Source organism: Saccopteryx leptura, chromosome 5 (assembly GCF_036850995.1).
Source record: "Saccopteryx leptura isolate mSacLep1 chromosome 5, mSacLep1_pri_phased_curated, whole genome shotgun sequence".
In the NCBI taxonomy this organism is placed as follows: domain Eukaryota; kingdom Metazoa; phylum Chordata; class Mammalia; order Chiroptera; family Emballonuridae; genus Saccopteryx; species Saccopteryx leptura.
The window spans coordinates 164837086-164856997 of NC_089507.1; the positions used below are offsets into that span (position 1 = coordinate 164837086).

Genomic DNA, 19912 nt, shown 5'->3' on the forward strand with positions numbered 1-19912 from the left:
CCCTGGAAAGGGCGTGGCTGTGGGTGAGGTGGCTCTCTGCAGCTGAGACAAATCCCCAAAGACATGGGTTGATGGCTGAAGGTCTGTGCACCGCGCTCCCAGCAACAAGGACCACAAGTCCTTCGTTAAGGGGGACCCTGGAGGTGCTTACAGTGTCCACCACTTGATAATAATAGTTTTCACCACAACCATCCTCCTCCTCTTCGTCATCAGCACAGCTGCTCTGCTCACCTGTGAGCTTCTTGAGAACAAAGGGACAGGATCTGGGATTGACCACTGCTGTCTTCCTCACCCAGCTCCAACCCAAGGCTTGATTCTTGGGCAGGTCCTCAAAGGCCATGCGCCCACTGGACTAATGGTCAGCTTTTATAGACATCGTTTGTACAATGTGTTATGTTTCTAACATATAACATCATTCATGCAGATGCTATTATTTACACCTGATGGGTGAGGCCATCTATCGAGTCAGAGTGAGGGCCAGGCTGTGCCTAGTGACCAGATCTGTGCTTGGGCCACCCCTGCCTGAGCCTCTGGCCTCCCTGCCACAACCTGGTGACCTCACACCACCTGCCAGGAAGGCAGCCTCTGCGTGAGCCTCATCCTTCTCCCATCCCACCTGTTCTGTTCTCCTGTGAGAGATCATGGCTCACGCTTGGCCTTGGGGCGGAACTGAAGCCGTGGGCCGGCCATGAGCAGGGAGACACGGAGCTCACTCAGGACAGAGCCAACTTGAAAAGCCATGGTGTCGTGGGCAGGTACTTTGACATGAGTTGTGTGTAGAGAGGTGGAGGAAGAGGATGGGGAGACACCGATCAGAGGAAACTTGGAGCGGCAAGGCAAAGAGCAAAGGGCAAAGGGCAAAGGGCAAAGGGCATAAGTTTTAGAGTTGGTCCAACCCAGGCTTTCATATCTACAAGCCCAGTGACTCTTAGGCAAGCTACACGGCCTCTCTGGGACTCTGTTTGCTAACCTGCCCAATGGGAATAATAGTACTTCCTTCATTAAATTGTTCTGAGGATTACCTAGAGCTCCATAAGTAAAGGGCCTGGCACTTGGTAGTTGTGAAGAAGTCTCAGTTGCCATCCCTGTCTTCTTTCCCAAAGAAACAAAGGGGTTCTGGGAGCTTGCTTGAGCCTCTTTCCTCAGCAACATCTGGAGAGAGGGAAGGAGGAAAAACCAAAGGAGCAGCAGCAGCAACAGCCCCATGCTCAGGGGTGCACAAGACTCACTGAAAGCTCAGATGGAGCTACTGTATAGGAATAATTACGGCTGCTATTTTTGCACACTAGTTTAATAATGTTAATTTGGCGACAGCCTGGTATTATAACATCCTCTCCCACACAGGGGTGGATTCTCTTCACGAGAATCCATTTGCATTTCTCTCGTGGAGTTTGGGATTGGGGAGCTGATGACTCACAGCTGGGGGGCCCTCCAGGACAGGCCCCTCTCTCCATATGAGGGCGTGAGCTCCTGGCAATGCTGCCTGGTGAGGAGCAGACCTGAAACTCGCCCTGCCTCCCCGGGAATGTCCTTCTAGCCTTGCTCTGGGCCTCTCCGAAAGCTGGCCAAGAACTGGCCCTTCCTGAGCCTTTCACCAGAGCAGGCTTCCTAGCGGAAAGACTTGGGATGTGATTAATGGCCTTGGAGTCGGGGGAAAGCATAAGGGTCGGAAAGAGTAACCCCACCAAGACTCACGACTTGGAGATTGCTGTTGGAAATAAAATAAAAAACAAAGAGTGGGTTCTGAGCGAGGGCAGGCAAAATGTTACTAGGGGTGTTTTGCTGAGTCAGCATAGAAGGTCATCCACTGGCGACTGGGCACATCCTGGCAACAGGGCATCTGCCACTGCGAACAGTGGTGACCGAGGTATGAAAACCAGACAGCGGGCGAGGGCGAGTTTCTCTGAACAGCAGTGTTCCAGCTCATCCGAGAGCAAAGAGCGATATTAAAACATCAGCGTTTTGTGGCCACCAGTGAACCTAGGCCATGACTGCCAATGGCCACTAACCTCACAGTGGAAGGACAGCCAGAGGTTGCATGCCTCTTCATTTCAGATGATGAGGTTAAAGAAGGGTTGTTAATATTGTAAGTGTGTTACTATCAGCGTTGTGTTAAGGAATCCTCGTTTTTGCAGATACGCAGTGAAACACTGACAAAAGAAATGATGTAATGTCTGGGGTTTGCTTTCAAATAATCGGGGATTGGACATGTGTTAATCCTAGTTGAAACTGAGGGATGGGTGCAGGGGAGACCACTGTCCCGTCTTCTTGAGGAATTCTGGACCGTTTCAGTGGGGTGGGGCCCCCGGAGGTAAGTGTGTCATGCTTGTGGGAGTAAAAACTGCGGTCTGCATTCTGAAAAGCACCGAGGCAGTGCTTGAGCAGAATGAAAGCACACATCCCATGATGCATGCACTCCGCTCCCTGGTCGGTCCCATAGGCACGGTCACACGGGTCTGCAAGGAGAGACAGATGGCTGCACTCCAGCGCCGCTGTTTGTGAGCGGTGGGGATCGGGAGCCACCGCACCTGAGAGCTGTGCTGGCGGGATCGCGGTCAGACCCGGAGATGAGCTCTGGCCTCTCGATCCCAGTGTCTTGGTGTCTGTTGCTATCACTTCCCCTGAGACTTAGGCCAGAGGCAGTCGATGTCAACTGCGGTGTCCTAGGCAGTGATCGGAAGCAATGGGTTCCGTGTTTATGGAGCCGTGCTGAGTAAAAAAGTGCGGAAGAGGCCCTGGCCGGTTGGCTCAGCGGTAGAGCGTCGGCCTAGCGTGCGGAGGACCCGGGTTCGATTCCCGGCCAGGGCACACAGGAGAAGCGCCCATTTGCTTCTCCACCCCTCCGCCGCGCTTTCCTCTCTGTCTCTCTCTTCCCCTCCCGCAGCCAAGGCTCCATTGGAGCAAAGATGGCCTGGGCGCTGGGGATGGCTCTGTGGCCTCTGCCTCAGGCGCTAGAGTGGCTCTGGTCGCAACATGGCGATGCCCAGGATGGGCAGAACATCGCCCCCTGGTGGGCAGAGCATCGCCCCATGGTGGGCGTGCCGGGTGGATCCCGGTCGGGCGCATGCGGGAGTCTGACTGTCTCTCTGTTTTCAGCTTCAGAAAAAAAAAAAAAAAGCGCGGAAGAGAAAGACCTCATAACGCGGCATTCTTCATTCAAATGAAAATAGATACCAAAGTCCAACAACAGACCTTGTAAGGAGCACATCTAAACAAAAAGGTACTTTATTAAACACATCTGATGGTGGCTCATGCAGTGGGAGGGGAAAGGGAAACAATGTGAATGAACGAGAGATCAAGAGCCCAGGCTGGCGTGGAACAATGAGGCTGCGCGCCCTGAGCTGGAGAGCGCAGTGCCCTCAGACTCCGCTCCGGGATACAGAGGAAATAAATAAAATAAAAGCATGTAGGATGAACTGCCTAGGCTAGCAGCTGGCATACTAATAACCGCTAACAGCCATGAAGCACTAATTTAATTATGACTGCTCACAAAAGTTAGGGGATATTTCAAAATAAATATGAAGCAATAAAATATCCCCTAGATTTTGTAAGCAGAATATTATCAATAGGCAAGCAGGATAAATTATTAAGAACACTTTGACCATCTTTTCCCCCACCTTTTTCTTCTTCCCCAATCCAGGAAAAGAGTCCAACACCGTATGTCTAGGGAGTCACTGAGGAATAACATGGACTGTCTTCCTAAAGTGATAGGTTGGTGGGACGTCCTTAGTAGAGATCAGGGAAAGCAGTAAACCTTGGGGACAGTCCCGATGCCTCTTGGGAAGGCAGTGAGCCAGGAAATGCAATTGGTGGAGACGAGAGTCCCTTACAGGGACTTCTTAGGACAGTGGCCACCAGGAGTTGGGGTCGTGCCTCTGCAAGGACCCCTAGCACGTACACTGTGCTGGGCTGTGCAGCCACCTGGTGGCCTCTAGCATCCACTCGCCATGGCACTGCTGGGCAGCCTTTGGGGACACTGAATTTCTCACCAACCAGTGGAGTGCAGCCCAAAGTTAGATTTAATTTGATTTACAAAAACAAGGTGACACTTGTCACATTTAAGTGTGGTGAAGTAAAACTCATTCACACTTCACTTTTTTCTTTGCACCCCCTGCAGCAATCAGTAGGGGAGCTCACACATACGGTGGGTGTTTCAGGGGACATTCTGCTGAACAGAGAGATTACTTCCTCCTCTGCAGCTGACGGGCTCCAGGGGTGCCGTCTCACCTTCCATGTCACTCCCACAGGCCAATTGCTTAACCATGTCCCAGGAGTCAGCCTGGAAGAGGGGACCCAGAAGCCATAGTCCACCGTGAGCTCCCCCCCAGCATTAGAGCCTGACTCCTCAGCACTTGGTTCAGATCAGGTTGTTGGGATGTGACCATGACCGCTGGTCACACACTCAGGGGTCAGTCCCAGCAGGTGCCGCGAGTCTTCCTCCAGTAACTAGCAGGCGAGGAGAGTCTGGGGAGGCTCCAGCCCTGACTGATCTCTCACAGGAAGACCTGGAGCTGTTCTGCAGCCGTTTCCAACGCTGGTCGTGCAAAAGAATAGAAAATATGTATGTTGGTCTTGGCCCCAGTTCTTGGTGCAGAACTCCTAAAACTGTAGTAAGTGTTAACGGCACTAGGAACATCTTTTGTTCTACGATTTGGTCTTTGACCCTGGCTCCTGCCACAGAATTCCTTGGGTGACAGGAGTGTCTTGGTCTAATGAGGTGGCTCTGGGTGGGATCCTGGATGGCTGTAGGGCGGGGGCTGGTCACGAGAGAGAACACGCCGTGGTTAGAAGCCCGGAACTTCCAACCCCATCCCCATCTTCCAGGAAGGGGTGAGGGGCTAGAAACTGAGTCAATGACTGGTTGTGCCTATATGATGAAGGCTCCATAAAAATCCTCAACGTAGAAGATTTGGAGAGCAGCTTGGTTTGACAGGAACAGCATGGCCTGTACTCAGTACCCTTCCAGACCTCATCCTATATATCTCTTCATCTGTAGCCTTTATTGTTCCTTTTATTATATGATAAAGTGGTAATATTAGTCAGTGTTTCCCTGAGTTCTGTGAATGGTTCTAGCAAATGATTGGATCTGAAGAAACGAGTTATGGGAACCTCCGTTTTGTAGCCACATTAGACAGAAGTTGTAACTTGGGGACCTTCTTCTTATGATTGGCATCTGAAGTGGGGAGCTGTACTGTGGGACTAAGCACATAACCAGTGGCATGTGCTCTAATGCTGGTTAGTATCAGAATAGAATTGAATTGTAGGGGTGTCACCAAGAATTAAACATTGAGAGTAGAGATGTGACAAAAAAGTCAGGATAGCAAGTAGAGAGCTTTCAGGGGAATGACACCTGACCTTTCTTTCCCATTACTGACACCTTTCCTTCCTCATCTGTCTTTGAAAGAACACCTGGACCATTTCTCTGATTATGAAGCGGGTGCTTTGGCCATGCTGGGCATTGGAACTGAAGATAGTAGCCACTGAAAACTTGCAGAACACTGCATATATTACTACCTGCATGATCATGACAAAGTCTCTAGCCCTCTTTAGACCTCAGTGTCTTCTCTGTACAGGATGAAGAAGGCTAAATGAGACAACGCTCACAAGGAAGCCACTGTGTGCCTACCACTTTGATAGGGCTTTACAAGCATGTTGACATTGACCATGATGACATCTGGTGACTCTGCTGGAGTTGACCCTGAAGTCACAGCGTCTAAAATGACATTCACAAGAAATGTTGTCTTGACTCAAAATGGCAAATTCACATTCCCCAGACCCACGACTGACCTTGTAAGATAGTCCACCCAGCCTTGATAAGTTAGGGCACCAAGAATTGTTTTGGATTTAATATTTGGTACTCACCTGGAGCCTATGTGGGCTTAATTTAGTTTCTTTACTGTTTTGTTAATCAAGGGAACTGAATTAGAAAAGAAAGTTACACTTTACATACATACTCCCCTCACCCCCACAATTCCATAGTGTTTCCATGCAGATTTTTTTAAATCTGAAATGGGATAGGATGTGGATGTGTGAATGTGGGTGGATTTCATGTTAGAATTGACCCAAAATCAGTCTGCTGAGAAGACTGTGATACATGGTCTCTCTATTGCCTGATGAGAAACCCCCAAAGCCCTTCAGCCTTGTTCGTTTTATTATTGCTGAGTGTAAAATGAATTATTCAAAGACCAGTGATGAAGATTGGTTTAAGCTCTGCAATCGGAGCCCTGAGACTGCAAGGTCATTTCTGAACATCCATCATGCCTCCTCAGAGCCAGAAGTCCATCCCTTGGCCCTGACAGAGGGGTGGAGAGCACATTAACTCCGGAGTGCTAAGCACTGTTGCCCTCTTCCTCAAGGGCAGGCTCCTGCTGCATCCTAATGAGGACCAGCTCCCCAGGGAAAGGGCCCAAGAGCAGAGAGGCTGGGCATGAGCCCGTGAACTTGATAACTTGCCCACGGCACAGCCTTTCCTATGGAGGGCAGTCTATGAGGGCTGGCAGGTAGCAAGGAGGATGCCTGGCCTTGAGCATCCTTAGTTGCCCACCCAGCACTATTTTACCTTCTTTTCTTGCTTTTTTTTATGGGGGGGGGGAGGAAGCCACTAGACTTCCAACTAAACTCATGAGAAGGGGCTTCATTTCCAGTGATAAATCCTAGTAGATCCAAGCCAGTGGTTCTCACCCTGGTATCACATTAGGACCACATTGGAAGCTCTAAACAATTCCTGTGCCTGGAACCCAGGGCCTAGGGCCTGCAGCATGGCACACCTTGATATTACCTGGAAGTTGGACAGAGAAACAGACTCTTAGGTCCCATCTGAGAACAAAACTAGAATCTCTGGGCTAGGAGTACACTGATCAGAGCCAATTGTACAGCAGCTGTATTTTCCAACGATGGTTGCCATGACAGGTTCTGTTTCTCACGCTCTCCTCACAAAGGGACTTGGACACTTCTCACATCTTGCATCAACAGGACCTATGTTCCTTTCCCTGAAATCTGGATTGTCTGGTCATTCTGATGAAAATGACACTAGATAACATCCAAAGCTACTTCAAAGGAAGGGAAGACTGCTGTCTTCTGGAATGTTCACTCTTAAAATCCAGCTGTCATGCTCTGAGGAAGACCAGGCCTTAAGAGGAGACTGCATAGGTGTTCCAGCCGACAACCCTCGCTGGGGTTCCAGTGGATATCAGTTGCCAGACAAGTGAGCAAGGAAGCATTGGAGATATCACTGTCTGACTCCAGCTGTCTGAGGGATCCTGCATGAGAGCCGCCCTGCTGAGCCCAGTCAGCCCCTAGCACTGTATAATGATAGGACTGAAATTGTCGTATGTGACTGAGTTTGGGGGTAATTCTTTATGTATCAGTGGATAACTGGAGCACATAGTCACCCTTCCCCTTGCCAGATGGTGGTTCTACAATGGGTGTGTGACCCAGTCTGGGCCAATAAGACATGAGGTAGAGTCTTCTGGGGAAGCTGTCTTTGTTCCTAAGAAAGCCACAGAAGAAGAGACAGTCCTTTTCTTCCTTCTGATGCATTCATTGCATCTTGATATGACATTTGAAATGGCTGCTGCCCCTTTGCTACCAACCTGCAGATAAAGTCAACGCCAAGATTAGCACAACCAAGAGATGGAAAGAACTTGGGGCCTTGAGGGCATCACTGAGCTGCTGAATTACCCAGTCCTCAAACCCACATGACTCCTGGCCTCCCTGGTGTGAAGACAATACATATGGTCTAAAATGGTTTGAGTCAAACTGTTATTTACTATTGGAAGTGTCCTATCTGTTGCAGTGCATAAGCCAGAAGCCCATCTCCATCAGCTTTGAAAAGGAGGTATCTCAAGGCCAAGGTTAATGGGCAATGGCGTGTCAGCTGCTCCCCAAAGCTGCTCCTCCTGCTGGTGAGAAGGAGGCTGACAGGAAGTCCTTCCTAAGCCATGAGCAGGTTGAGGGTTTGGGAGGGTAGAACTGTATGACAGGACAAGTCAGCTAAGCTGGGGTTATAGAAAGGGTGACTCTGAGCCAGCACTCAGTCCTGAGTCAGCGTGTCTTCTCCACCAGCACCACCAGAATCCCCAGGTAAGTTCTCATGTAGGCTCACTCCTTCCCAGGAAAGAAGGCCTGAGGAGCCTGCCCATTTTGTGGATGGAGAAACTGAGGCTTAAAGGGTGCCATGGGCTTTTCCAGAGGGAGTGGCTCTGAAGTCCTCCCTTCACCTACAGAAAGGCTGGGTTGGGACTTGAAAGGAAGTTGCAGATCATATCCCTGAACCCTCATCCTCCCTGCGTGGCCGGCGGGCCTTACCTGCTGATCCGGGGGTGCGCCTATGCCCTTCACATCAATTCGAGGGTGAGCTTTTCTGGGGAAACCATCGCTTCTCTCTGCTAAGTCGACCTCCCCCTTCTGGAAACTTTCATCTCCCAACAGACACAGTTACATCTTGGGTACCTTTCAGTTGGGAAACATTTTTTCTGCCCAACGTTGAGCTTGAAAGTGGTGCCTTTTGACCTTGAACCTGCTCTTGAACCTCTGGATTTGGCAGAACTGGGGCCTCACTTTTCTTTTTTTTCTTCCTTTCTTTCTTTTTTTTTTTTTTTACAGGGACAGAGAGAAAGTCAGAAAGAGGGATAGATAGGGACAGATAGACAGGAACGGAGAGAGATGAGAAGCATCAATCATCAGTTTTTTGTTGCAACACCTTAGTTGTTCATTGATTGCTTTCTCATATGTGCCTTGACTGCAGGCCTTCAGCAGACGGAGTAACCCCTTGCTTGAGCCAGTGACCTTGGGTCCAAGTTGGTGAGCTTTTTTTTTTTTTTTTTTTTAACTCAAGCCAGATGAGCCTGCGCTCAAGCTGGCGACCTCAGGGTCTCAAACCTGAGTCCTTCCGCATGCCAGTCTGACGCTCTAACCACTGCACCACTGCCTGGTCAGGCGGGGCCTCCCTTTTCATAATGCTGTCAGGGGAACAGACATTGGCTGGAGCGGCTCCCTGCTCCCATCCAGCTCAGAGGAAGATAAAGGACGCCTCCCTTCTCTCTCCTTCCTGCTACTCTGGGGGTCTGCCATTGCACTCAGTCTTGTTCTTTCTTGGGGTCCCCCAAGCATCTGATCTCTTATCTAAGTTCCATATTGTTCAGGCTGTTCTCCAGGTGCTCCTGGCAGGAGACCGAGAGTCCATCACTTGAGCTTTGGTTGGGTTTTGCTTGTAAAGTCAACAGCCTTCATATTGGAGACAGAGCCTGAGGACAAAGCCGGGAGATGACTTATATCTAATCCCTTCATTATATGAATGAAAAAGTTAGGTCCCCATGTCCTGGAGGGTCTACGACTTGGCTATGGTGCCCCACCCTCCACCCCACGGGGAGCGTCAGGCCTGCTGGTGCTGGCTGAGCCCACACTCACACTCGCCTGGCCCATCGGGGCCTGTGCGCACATGGACGTGCTGACTCCCCACACCCCCACACCACACCTACCCTGCATTTGGCAGAATCCACTTGTTCATCCACTTCTGCACCCACTCAGGATGAGGAGTGTTTGTGTTCCAGGGGCTAATTAAATTCCTAATTAAATTCCTGTATTAGCATATGAGAGTGTGTTCGCTGAGTGTGGGATAAAAGTCCAGACTGGGAGAATTGCAATGGGCTTTGTGCACTCGAGAGCCTGGCCTTACCGGAAGGGTGGTCTGTGAATGCACACAGCCCCGGGTGTGCATGGCTATCCATGCTGACTCCCTGCACCCCAAGCCCTACACTAACCCTGCAGTTCTTAAGGTGGAATGCCATTTCCCCCACCTTCCTCTGCTCTTTATTCACTTGCGATGGTTAATTTTATGGGTCAACTTGGCTGGGCCATGGTGCTCAGGTATTTGGTGAAATATACTGCTCACAAAAATTAGGGGATATTCCCAAAATAATATGAAGTGATAAAAAAAGCATTTGATTTTTTTAAATAATAAACAAGAAGATCAAAAAAGCAAATGACAAGTCAAAGAAAGTTGTTCAATTATGCAGATGAGATGCAAACCCAACTTTTATTTCATTGGTGAAAATGCACTGTACAAAAGGCTGAAAGTACTAGAGTATCTGCACGTTCCCTGATCCCCTTATTTTTGTGAGCAGTGTATTAGTCTGGCTGTTTCTGTGAAGTTGTTTTCTTGTGGGAGAGAGATTAACATTGAAATCAGTGGAGTGTAAGTAAAGCAGATTGCCCTCTATAATGTGGGTGGGTTCCACCCAATCAGTTGAAGGCCTGAACAGAACAAAGACTGACCTCCCTAGAGCAAAAAGGAAGCCTGCTAGCAAAGGCCTTCAGACTTGAACTGGAACTTTCCTGAGTCTCCAGTCTGTTGGCTCCCCCACCAGATTTGGACTTGCCAAGCCTTTACTGCCAGGTGAGCCAAGTCCTTAAAATAAATCTCTCTATATATACACATCCTGTTGGTTCTGCTTCTCTGGACAGCCCTAACATACCACTTTTATTTAGGGAGAAATGAGAGTTACCTAAGCATTAAGAAGGAGGCTCTCCCCAGGGAACATCTCCAATAAGCTAGTGACCCGTGTGGATTTGCCCGTAACTCCTGCCCTCAACTCCTTGCACAGCCCTGCAACAGACCAGTCCTTTGAAGACCACCTCATGGTGCTGGGGGCTGGGGCACCCTGACTCTCCCCCGAGACAAGGAGGAGGGAGGTGAGTTCCAGGTGGGAGAGCACCCACGTCCCTTTGGCTAATAACCCCGAGTGGTTTTATTCCAAAATTCATCAGACTTTAGTGTATGAGCTCCCTCTCCCATTTTTGAGGGTGAAAAAGAGCCCATCAATGTATTTTTAAAGTGCTTGTAAAGGATCATAAAGTGTATTGGGGAAGGGGCCCTAATCCCTAATTCATGATTTCTGAGTTGAATTTATATACTTTAATGTTTGAATAAAATTTTTTGATTGTGGAGAGGCAGCAAATAGGATCAAGTTCTGAGATCAATTTCTAGATGGAAAGGAAACTGGCTTTCCATTCAGTTATTGACATGTTCACCCATCGCCCATGAGGGAGGCCAATGACCCAGACCTGTTCCTATGGGAAGTGTGAATTGCACGTTCTCAGGTTTAGAGCTGCTTCATTTAGCAGCTCAGCATCCAAGCCAATAAAGGCTCATTCTAATGATGTCACAGTCAACACTCTGCTTGTGTTGAGGCTTCTATTTTTTTCCATGTGCATAAAAGCAAGCCTGGGACAGTGACACAGAAAGAGTGCTTTAGGGAGAGAAAAGTGCACCCTGCAAGCCAATCACATCGACAGAAATTGGAGTAGAGCAAATCTACACACCCGCCCAGTTTGGAAAAGCTACCTCATGGCCTCCAAGTACACTCACCGATTCCTTTGCTGCGAGGCGCGTTTTCCGTCTTATTCTGTAAGTAGTGACCAAAGACTACAACAGTCATCGCCAAGTGCCAGCGGAGCGGGAATTGGGGCTTCACAGTTGCTACAGGTTTGTAGGCAAGGGTTGAAAGGTCACACATGAAGGCAACTATCTGGAGTTTTCTCCATGAAGGTAAATCATGAGAGCTGGGGGTGGTACCCTTATAAAGAGGGGATTTGGACACAGGGGCATGCACAGGTGCACGGAAAAGACCATGTGAGGACACGGTTGGGAAGATGGCCAGCAGCAAGCCAAAGAGGGACCTCAGAAGAAACCCACTCTGCCGACACCTCGATCTTGGACTCTTGGTGTCCAGAAAATAAATGTCTGTTGTTTAAACCATCCAGTCTATGGCATTTTGTTATGGCAACCAAGTGAAAAAGAAAAAAATGCCGCTGCCCTTTGGAAGGCTGTACGGGTCCCCCGTGCGCTTCTCCGCACAACCTTCCGGAGCCCGTAAGTTCCCCGCCAGGGGGCTGGCTGTGTGCACCCAGAGCCGAATGCTATTTTACAGAGAGCAAGAGGAAGAGAGAAAATCCGGTATGGAAAAAGGACAGCAGAGAGCCTGTCACCTTGCTAGTCAAAGCCTCAAATCCAAAATGGCGCGAGCTGAGAGCCCTGGCGAACTGAGGGGTCACGTCCTGCCAAGGTCCTCTACCCTTTCCTGCCCCGTGGACTTCATGGAAAGTGCTTCACACATCCCACACAGCTTGGGTTTCTTACTGGGAATGGGCATCACGCGGCCTCATCTCCTGGGGGCATCTATTTGCCCCTCTATGTCCCATACCCAGGAAGAAGATGTGGCCCTATATTCAAGTGGCAACTCCCCACGGGTCACGGGCATCCTCAGGAGAGCAGCCGATCACTCCCAGACTGGCCGTGTAGACTCAGAATGCACCGGGGTCAGCAAATCCAGCTCCAAACTCCATGCAGTGTTTTTGAAAGCTGCCTTCTGCTTAGGTGGTTTAGACATCTATCTACACGATTAGATTTTAGAGCATGGGACCGGAACGATGGCCCGTGTGAGCAAGGACAGTATCCCCAGGGCCTGGAAATATTCAGTCAGACCAGCAGATTTCAGAAATTCTCATCAGAGTCACTTCTTTGGGTTAAGGCAGTAAAGACCCCTGTTAAATATGGTATAGAGGGGCCATACATATTAAGACATCATCAGCCATTAACACCTTTGTGACTTCATTAGAGTGGCCTCAGAGGCCCCTTAGTTCCTTAGGGACCACAGTGGGGCAGCTGAGAGAAGTGGAGAGATTCCCAGCCTGTGGGGCAGAGGCAGAGGGGGAGGGCACTGACGGGTGCGTAGAGGAACAGGGTGACAAAGACTAATAAAACTTTCCACGAGGAACACCGCTTGACAATTCTGAACCAGCCAGAACTCCATATCAGAGTCACCTTTGGGTCCGATGGTCTGGATTATGAATGTGAGGGCCAGGCCAGTTGGCAAGTGCACAAGTCCGGCTCAACTAGGTCTGCGGAAAGAAGTTGGCATCTCAGAGCTGCCCCCCCGGGGGGGGCATGAAGCTGGGTGTGCAGGGATAAATCCACCGCTGGGATACCCACCTGTCCCAGGAGAGAGCTGCTGGAGTGACTGGCACTCAGGAGGTGGGGCTACACCCCTGCTCTCAGCCAATCTGCTTGCTGGCTGGCTCCAGACTCCTGATACCACTGTGGGGCGGGCAGTTAGAGATATTCTGGGGGGAAGCACAGGACAAATGGGTTAAGTGACAACAGCTAAGCACAGAGGCAGTTCCGGCCTGACAACCACGAGCCCGAGGCTCACAGGCCAGCAGGGGAGCATGGGAGAGGCTGCTGTCCAGCTGTCCACAGTCTGGTAAGGAGGTGGCAGAGCTCAGCAGGGGGAAGATGATGTCTGGTCATAGTCGGGACACTTGAGCAAGGCTGGGTAGCTGCTGTTCATCTGCAGGGAGGCGTCGCTGGAGATGTCGGAGGGGCTGCGGCCGCGGACCCAGGCGTCCGGGTGTAGGAACTGGCCAGAGTAATCCGAGCAGTTGCTCAGCCGCGGGCGGTAGAAGCCAGGGTGGGGCCTGTACATGTCCTCAGCGGTGTACCTCTTCATGAACAGATAGACGGACATCACGCCCGCACTCTACAGAGGAGAGAGCAGGAGCTCACTGCCAGTGGCCTGGCCTTGCTCCTGGTGGGGTCTGCATGGGACACAGCCGCTGGGGCAGGAGGGAAGTGGGTGCAGGGCCCTGGGGCATCCTGGGTGGAGTGGCATGAGAAAGTAACCCAGTGATGCATTCTGGGGACAAAGGGCTCTAGAGCAGTGGGTCTAGGATGTGTGTAGAGTGTCCAAACACCGCCCCCCGCCCCAGCCTGGGCAGTGCCCTGCCCCCCACCTAGCCTGTTGGAAGGGTTACCTCGGTTAAAAGGAAGGAGATGGCAGCGAAGGCAAACGACCAGCCGTACTTGTAGCTGAAATAGGTCTCCGCGTCCTTGGTCTGGTTGAGCATCTCGTCGTTGATGCTGGAGATGTAGAGCACCAGGCCCACCACGAGAGAGAGGCCTGGGGGGGCGGGGCAGCAGTGCTCAGAGAGAGAGGCCTGGGGGCAGCAGTTCTCAGAGAGAGAGACCTGGGGACAGCAGTGCTCAGAGAGAGAGGACTGGGGACAGCAGTGCTCAGAGAGAGGCCTGGGGGGGACAGCAGTGCTAAGAGAGAGAGAGAGGCCTGGGGGGGACAGCAGTGCTCAGAGAGAGAGAGAGGCCTGGGGACAGCAGTGCTCAGAGAGAGAGAGAGGCCTGGGGGGGACAGCAGTGCTCAGAGAGAGAGAGGCCCGGGGACGGCAGTGCTCATAGAGAGAGAGGCCCGGGGGCGGCAGTGCTCATAGAGAGAGAGAGGCCCGGGGGCGGCAGTGCTCATAGAGAGAGAGAGGCCCGGGGGCGGCAGTGCTCAGAGAGAGAGGCCTGGGGACAGCAGTGCTCAGAGAGAGAGGCCTGGGGACAGCAGTGCTCAGAGAGAGAGGCCTGGGGACAGCAGTGCTCAGAGAGAGAGGCCCGGGGACGGCAGTGCTCAGAGAGAGAGAGGCCTGGGGACGGCAGTGCTCAGAGAGAGAGGCCTGGGGACAGCAGTGCTCAGAGAGAGAGAGAGGCCTGGGGACGGCAGTGCTCAGAGAGAGAGAGGCCCGGGGACAGCAGTGCTCAGAGAGAGAGGCCTGGGGACAGCAGTGCTCAGAGAGAGAGGCCCGGGGACGGCAGTGCTCATAGAGAGAGAGGCCCGGGGGCGGCAGTGCTCATAGAGAGAGAGAGGCCCGGGGGCGGCAGTGCTCAGAGAGAGAGGCCCGGGGACGGCAGTGCTCAGAGAGAGAGGCCCGGGGACGGCAGTGCTCAGAGAGAGAGAGGCCCGGGGACGGCAGTGCTCAGAGAGAGAGGCCTGGGGACAGCAGTGCTCAGAGAGAGAGAGAGGCCTGGGGACGGCAGTGCTCAGAGAGAGAGAGGCTAGGGACGGCAGTGCTCAGAGAGAGGGGCCCGGGGACAGCAGTGCTCAGAGAGAGAGAGGCCCGGGGACAGCAGTGCTCAGAGAGAGAGGCCTGGGGACAGCAGTGCTCAGAGAGAGAGGCCCGGGGACGGCAGTGCTCAGAGAGAGAGAGGCCTGGGGACGGCAGTGCTCAGAGAGAGAGAGGCCTGGGGGCAGCAGTGCTCAGAGAGAGAGAGGCCTGGGGACAGCAGTGCTCAGAGAGAGAGAGGCCTGGGGGCAGCAGTGCTCAGAGAGAGAGAGGCCTGGGGACAGCAGTGCTCAGAGAGAGAGAGAGAGGCCTGGGGACAGCAGTGCTCAGAGAGAGAGAGAGAGAGGCCTGGGGACAGCAGTGCTCAGAGAGAGAGGCCTGGGGACAGAAGTGCTCAGAGAGAGAGAGACCTGGGGACAGCAGTGCTCAGAGAGAGAGAGGCCCGGGGACAGCAGTGCTCAGAGAGAGAGGCGGGGGACAGCAGTGCTCAGAGAGAGAGAGAGGCCCGGGGACAGCAGTGCTCAGAGAGAGAGGCCTGGGGACAGCAGTGCTCAGAGAGAGAGAGAGGCCTGGGGACGGCAATGCTCAGAGAGAGAGAGAGGCCTGGTGACAGCAGTGCTCAGAGAGAGAGAGAGACCTGGGGACAGCAGTGCTCAGAGAGAGAGAGAGACCTGGTGACAGCAGTGCTCAGAGAGAGAGGCCTGGGGACAGCAGTGCTCAGAGAGAGAGAGAGACCTGGGGACAGCAGTGCTCAGAGAGAGAGAGAGGTCTGGGGACAGCAGTGCTCAGAGAGAGAGGGGCCCGGGGACAGCAGTGCTCAGAGAGAGAGAGGCCTGGGGGGACAGCAGTGCTCAGAGAGAGAGAGAGGTCTGGGGACAGCAGTGCTCAGAGAGAGAGGGGTCCGGGGACAGCAGTGCTCAGAGAGAGAGAGGCCTGGGGGGACAGCAGTGCTCAGAGAGAGAGAGAGGTCTGGGGACAGCAGTGCTCAGAGAGAGAGGGGCCCGGGGACAGCAGTGCTCAGAGAGAGAGAGGCCTGGGGGGACAGCAGTGCTCAGAGAGAGAGAGAGGTCTGGGGATAGCAGTGCTCAGAGAGAGAGGGGCCCGGGGACAGCAGTGCTCAGAGAGAGAGAGGCCTGGGGGGACAGCAGTGCTCAGAGAGAGAGAGAGGTCTGGGGACAGCAGTGCTCAGAGAGAGAGAGGCCTGAGGGGACAGCAGTGCTCAGAGAGAGAGAGAGGTCTGGGGACAACAGTGCTCAGAGAGAGGCCTGAGGACTCTGCTCAGGGACAGCCACCTCCCCGTGGGGACAGGGAGAGAGCCACCAGCCTTGTGGTGACAATGCCCTCATTTCGGAGTTCAAGGAGAGCAGGAGCTCCTGCTGAAGACCCTGTTTAGACCATAACCTTCTAGAAAGCAGACAGTTGAAGGTAAGAAAGTCCTATCCAGCTGCCCCCTGAGCCACGGCAAGCCCAATGGTCCTCAGCCCACCTGCCCTGTAGAATCACCAGTCGGATGTAGATGTCTGGTCCCACCCCTGGACATTCTGAGTCCCCTGTGGGCTGGGGCCCTGGCCCTCTAGTGTCTTCACAGTCTCCAGGGGATGCTAATGTGAACGGTATGTGAGAACCGCTGAGCTGGCCAAGTGGGCTTTGCTAAACTGAGGAATAAAACAGACTCCTGGACAGACAGCCAAGCCTCCAGTCCCTGTCCCCAGCGGTGGATGGTCATGTCATGGTGGAGACCAGTGGCTCATGGGCTGTGGAGCCACCCGACCACTGGGCAGAGCCTATTGAGATGGTTAGGCAGAGAGGTAAGGAGAGTTCATCCAGATTCTGGCAATCCTAAAGTCAGTGGGGCCTGGTGGGGCTCAAGCTCCTACTGTCATTGTGCCAAAGGCTGCCTTAGGCACCAGTCCTGTCAATTAGTGACTGTAATTGAATCAGGACATAATTAATTACTGTTTTGAGCTGTTCAGATTTAATTCCATTCACATGATTAAACTAGGGCATTTTGAAGGGTGAATGTTAAAGGAAAATCAATGTGATTCAAGACTTCTTCAGCACTTCACTCACGTTTGCATCACTGGGGATCCAGAAGACCCTCTCTATTGCTATTATTAAAACAACTTCATGTGGCCCAGTTCAATCTGAGATTTCTGATCTTGTAGCCTACTGCTGAAAAATGCATCTCAGGTGCCTGAAGCTACAGCACAGCCTTGACTATTGTCAGGGTCACAGCAAGATAAAAAGCTTAGTCCTGGGTCCTTACCTCTAGGACTGGGTAGAAAGATCACCATGCAGAGGGTGGGATGAGGACATTGCAGGTTCTCAGTAAATATTTGTTGGATTGATGGATAGAAGCTAGATGGATGGACTAATAGATGGGAGAATGGATGGAAAATGGGCAGGCAGGTGGATGATGGAAGAAAAGAAGGGTGGACGGATGGATGGATGAATGGAGATGGATGGATGGATAGATGGAGAAAGAAAAAAAAGCTCTTGGGCATCAGGCACTCTGGTTGCCACCTAGTTCCCAAAATTGATGAGATGTTGGGAAAAGGAAACTAAAGGGGCTTGGAAATCAGGCGGCAGCAGAATGCCTGGTGCCCAAAAGCTGTTTATTCTCTTCTCTGTCCATCTACCTATCCATCCATCATCATCATCATCATCATTATTATTATTTTTTTTAAGTGAGATAAGGGGAGGTAGTGAAGCAGACTCCCGCATAGGCCTCAACCAAGATCCACCTGACAACCCCATCTGGGACCGATGCTTGAGTACCAAGCTATTTTTGGCACCTGAGGCTGACATGCTTGGACCAATGGAGCTATCCTTAGCGCCCAGGGCCTACACTCAAACCAATTGAGCCAGTAGCTGCAGGAGGGGAAGAGGGAGAGGAGGGAGAGAGGAAGAGAAGAGAGAGAGGGAGGGGGTGATAAGCAGATGGCTGCTTTTCTTGTGTGCCCTGACCAGGAATCAAACCCAGAACGTCTTTACACTGGGCCAACACTCTATCCAGTGAGCCACTGGCCAGGGCCTATCTGAGCATCTACTCCCTAGCCCCTCCTTTATCAACATGTCCAGGGCTCCAGGGCACCTCAAACATATACCCTGAGTCATTCCTTTGGCTTGATGCATTATCTACACATCCCCCCATCCCAAAACAGAATCTCATGAAAATGCACAGGTCACCTTAAAGAGTAGGAAGAGACTTTTTTTTTAAACCACATTTTCTTCCCTTCACACTTTACACACTTCCTGTGAATCATCTCATTCACATGCACGGCTCCCTCTCCTACCCCTGGCCTAGGCTGACAGCGCTCAAATCTGTCTATGGTTCAGGCCGCTTCCATGAGCCCCAGGCCCTAACCTCCAGCAGTCTTCTAGACACTGTTCGGATCTTACTTGGACACACCAAACTTTCCACTCTAAACGTGTGATCTCTGCCCCAAATTGTCTCCTTTTCCTGTGATCCCTAGATCAACAGTGCAAGGTGCCATCTGCCCTGTGCCCACGCAAGAACTTGGCACTTACCCTTTACTCCTCCCTTGAAAGCCTGATTCTGGTCCTGTTGAGTTCACCTCCCAAGTGTCACCTGTACTGTCTTCTTTGTCGCTTCTCTGCTATCTTCCCTCTGTCTGGGCCACTCTCACCTCTCTCCTGTACTATTAAAATAGCCTCTTGCCTGGTCTCCCTGTCTCCTGGCTGGCTTCCTCCCTCTTTCCATTCCCTAGAGGGGTCATACTAAACCCCAAATCTGGTCATGCCATTTCTTGACTCAGAATCCTTTTGAGGATGCTTACAAAGCCTGATATCCTAAGGTGACCTCGGATGGCTTCCCGGCCTCACCTCCCACCACATCCCTTTCGCACTCCTGCTGTGATGAGTAATGCTCCTGCTGAGACCCCCCCAATAAGTCCTCCTCTGACTTTCCTCCAGGCTCCCTTTCCACCCCACCCCCAACTTGCTTCTTCACCTAATTCCCACTTACCACCTTGCCTTCTCCCGGAAATCTCCCCTGACCCAGCCTTGGTCTGAGATCGAATCACTCCTCTTGTCCCTTCCCCCAACAGTCCTTGCTGGGCCACTCTCAGCCCCTTCCGTGCTGTGTACATAGTCCCTGTCTGCCTGTCGGTATCTCCCATTACACTGACTGTTAGTGGGCAGTGATGCCAGCACCCAGAATAAGGCCTGGTAGCTATCATGAATGAATGAATGAATGAATGAATGAATGAGTGAATGAATGAGTGAATGAATGAATGAATGAGTACACCTGGTGTCAGTCCAGGAAGACAGGTCCGTGTTGAAGGGAGCTGGGAGGGCCCAGGATATGGGCTGGGACTGGAAAGTGAAGGGGACAGTAAGAGTCTCCTGAGGATAGCTGAGGGCTGGGAGGTACAGGGACCATTATTCTGAAAGCAGACTACATTTATTTTTCATGCAAAACCATGAAGACAGCTCCTTCAAACCCAGGAATACTCATTGTCCGTGGGAACTAAAAAGTAGGTGGTGGTGGTGGTGGTGGTGATGGTGCAGTGGGTTCTGATGCCACCCGGCCCTCGGGTGAGCCTGTCAGGGCACTGCTCCTCCGGGAGGGACGGATGCACTCAAGGTCATCGGAAGTCTCCTTCTGACTCTGCCTGGTCACGGACACAGCCGGTCTGCTACCAGGGGCGGAGCCATAACCGTGACCAGGACTTCCCAGGGGAGAGCTGTTTAGGAGTCAAAAGTCTAGAGTGCATGAAAACAACAAACTTACCAGAGAGGATGAAAAAGATGCCAGAGACAAAGGCCAGTATTGTTCGGTGGGGACGGATGTGTCCGATGTTGCTCAGGATAAACCCAATGAACATGAAGAACAGGCTGACCAGAGGGAATGGTGTTGCAGAACGAATCATTTCTAATTGAGGGGACACAAGGACGCTGTCATCCTCCAGTGGCCTCACTGCTTAACCTCCTGAGTCGAGTGTTCCCACAGTGTCGGCTAGCTGGGAACCCAAAGCTACACTCTGCATGAGCT

General features: G+C 52.0%; 1 protein-coding gene across 4 annotated transcripts in view; it reads right to left on the reverse strand.

Annotated features, from left to right (window-relative positions):
* Positions 1-3180: 3180 nt before the first annotated feature.
* CACNG5 (calcium voltage-gated channel auxiliary subunit gamma 5) overlaps positions 3181-19912 on the reverse strand; it is a 46041-nt gene continuing 29309 nt past the window's right edge. Inside the window, exons 4-8 of one of the 4 annotated variants that reach the window (XM_066386518.1) lie at positions 19652-19792; positions 13813-13958; positions 11369-13538; positions 8308-9245; positions 3181-5713 (exon numbers count right to left, since the gene is read on the reverse strand). In XM_066386518.1, the coding sequence (XP_066242615.1) occupies positions 13281-13538; positions 13813-13958; positions 19652-19792 (545 nt within the window). In that variant the 3' untranslated portion in view covers positions 3181-5713; positions 8308-9245; positions 11369-13280. Of the gene's footprint in view, positions 5714-8198; positions 9246-11368; positions 13539-13812; positions 13959-19651; positions 19793-19912 lie in introns of those variants that run through there. The other 3 variants (XM_066386519.1, XM_066386517.1, XM_066386516.1) reach the window with 3 other exon arrangements.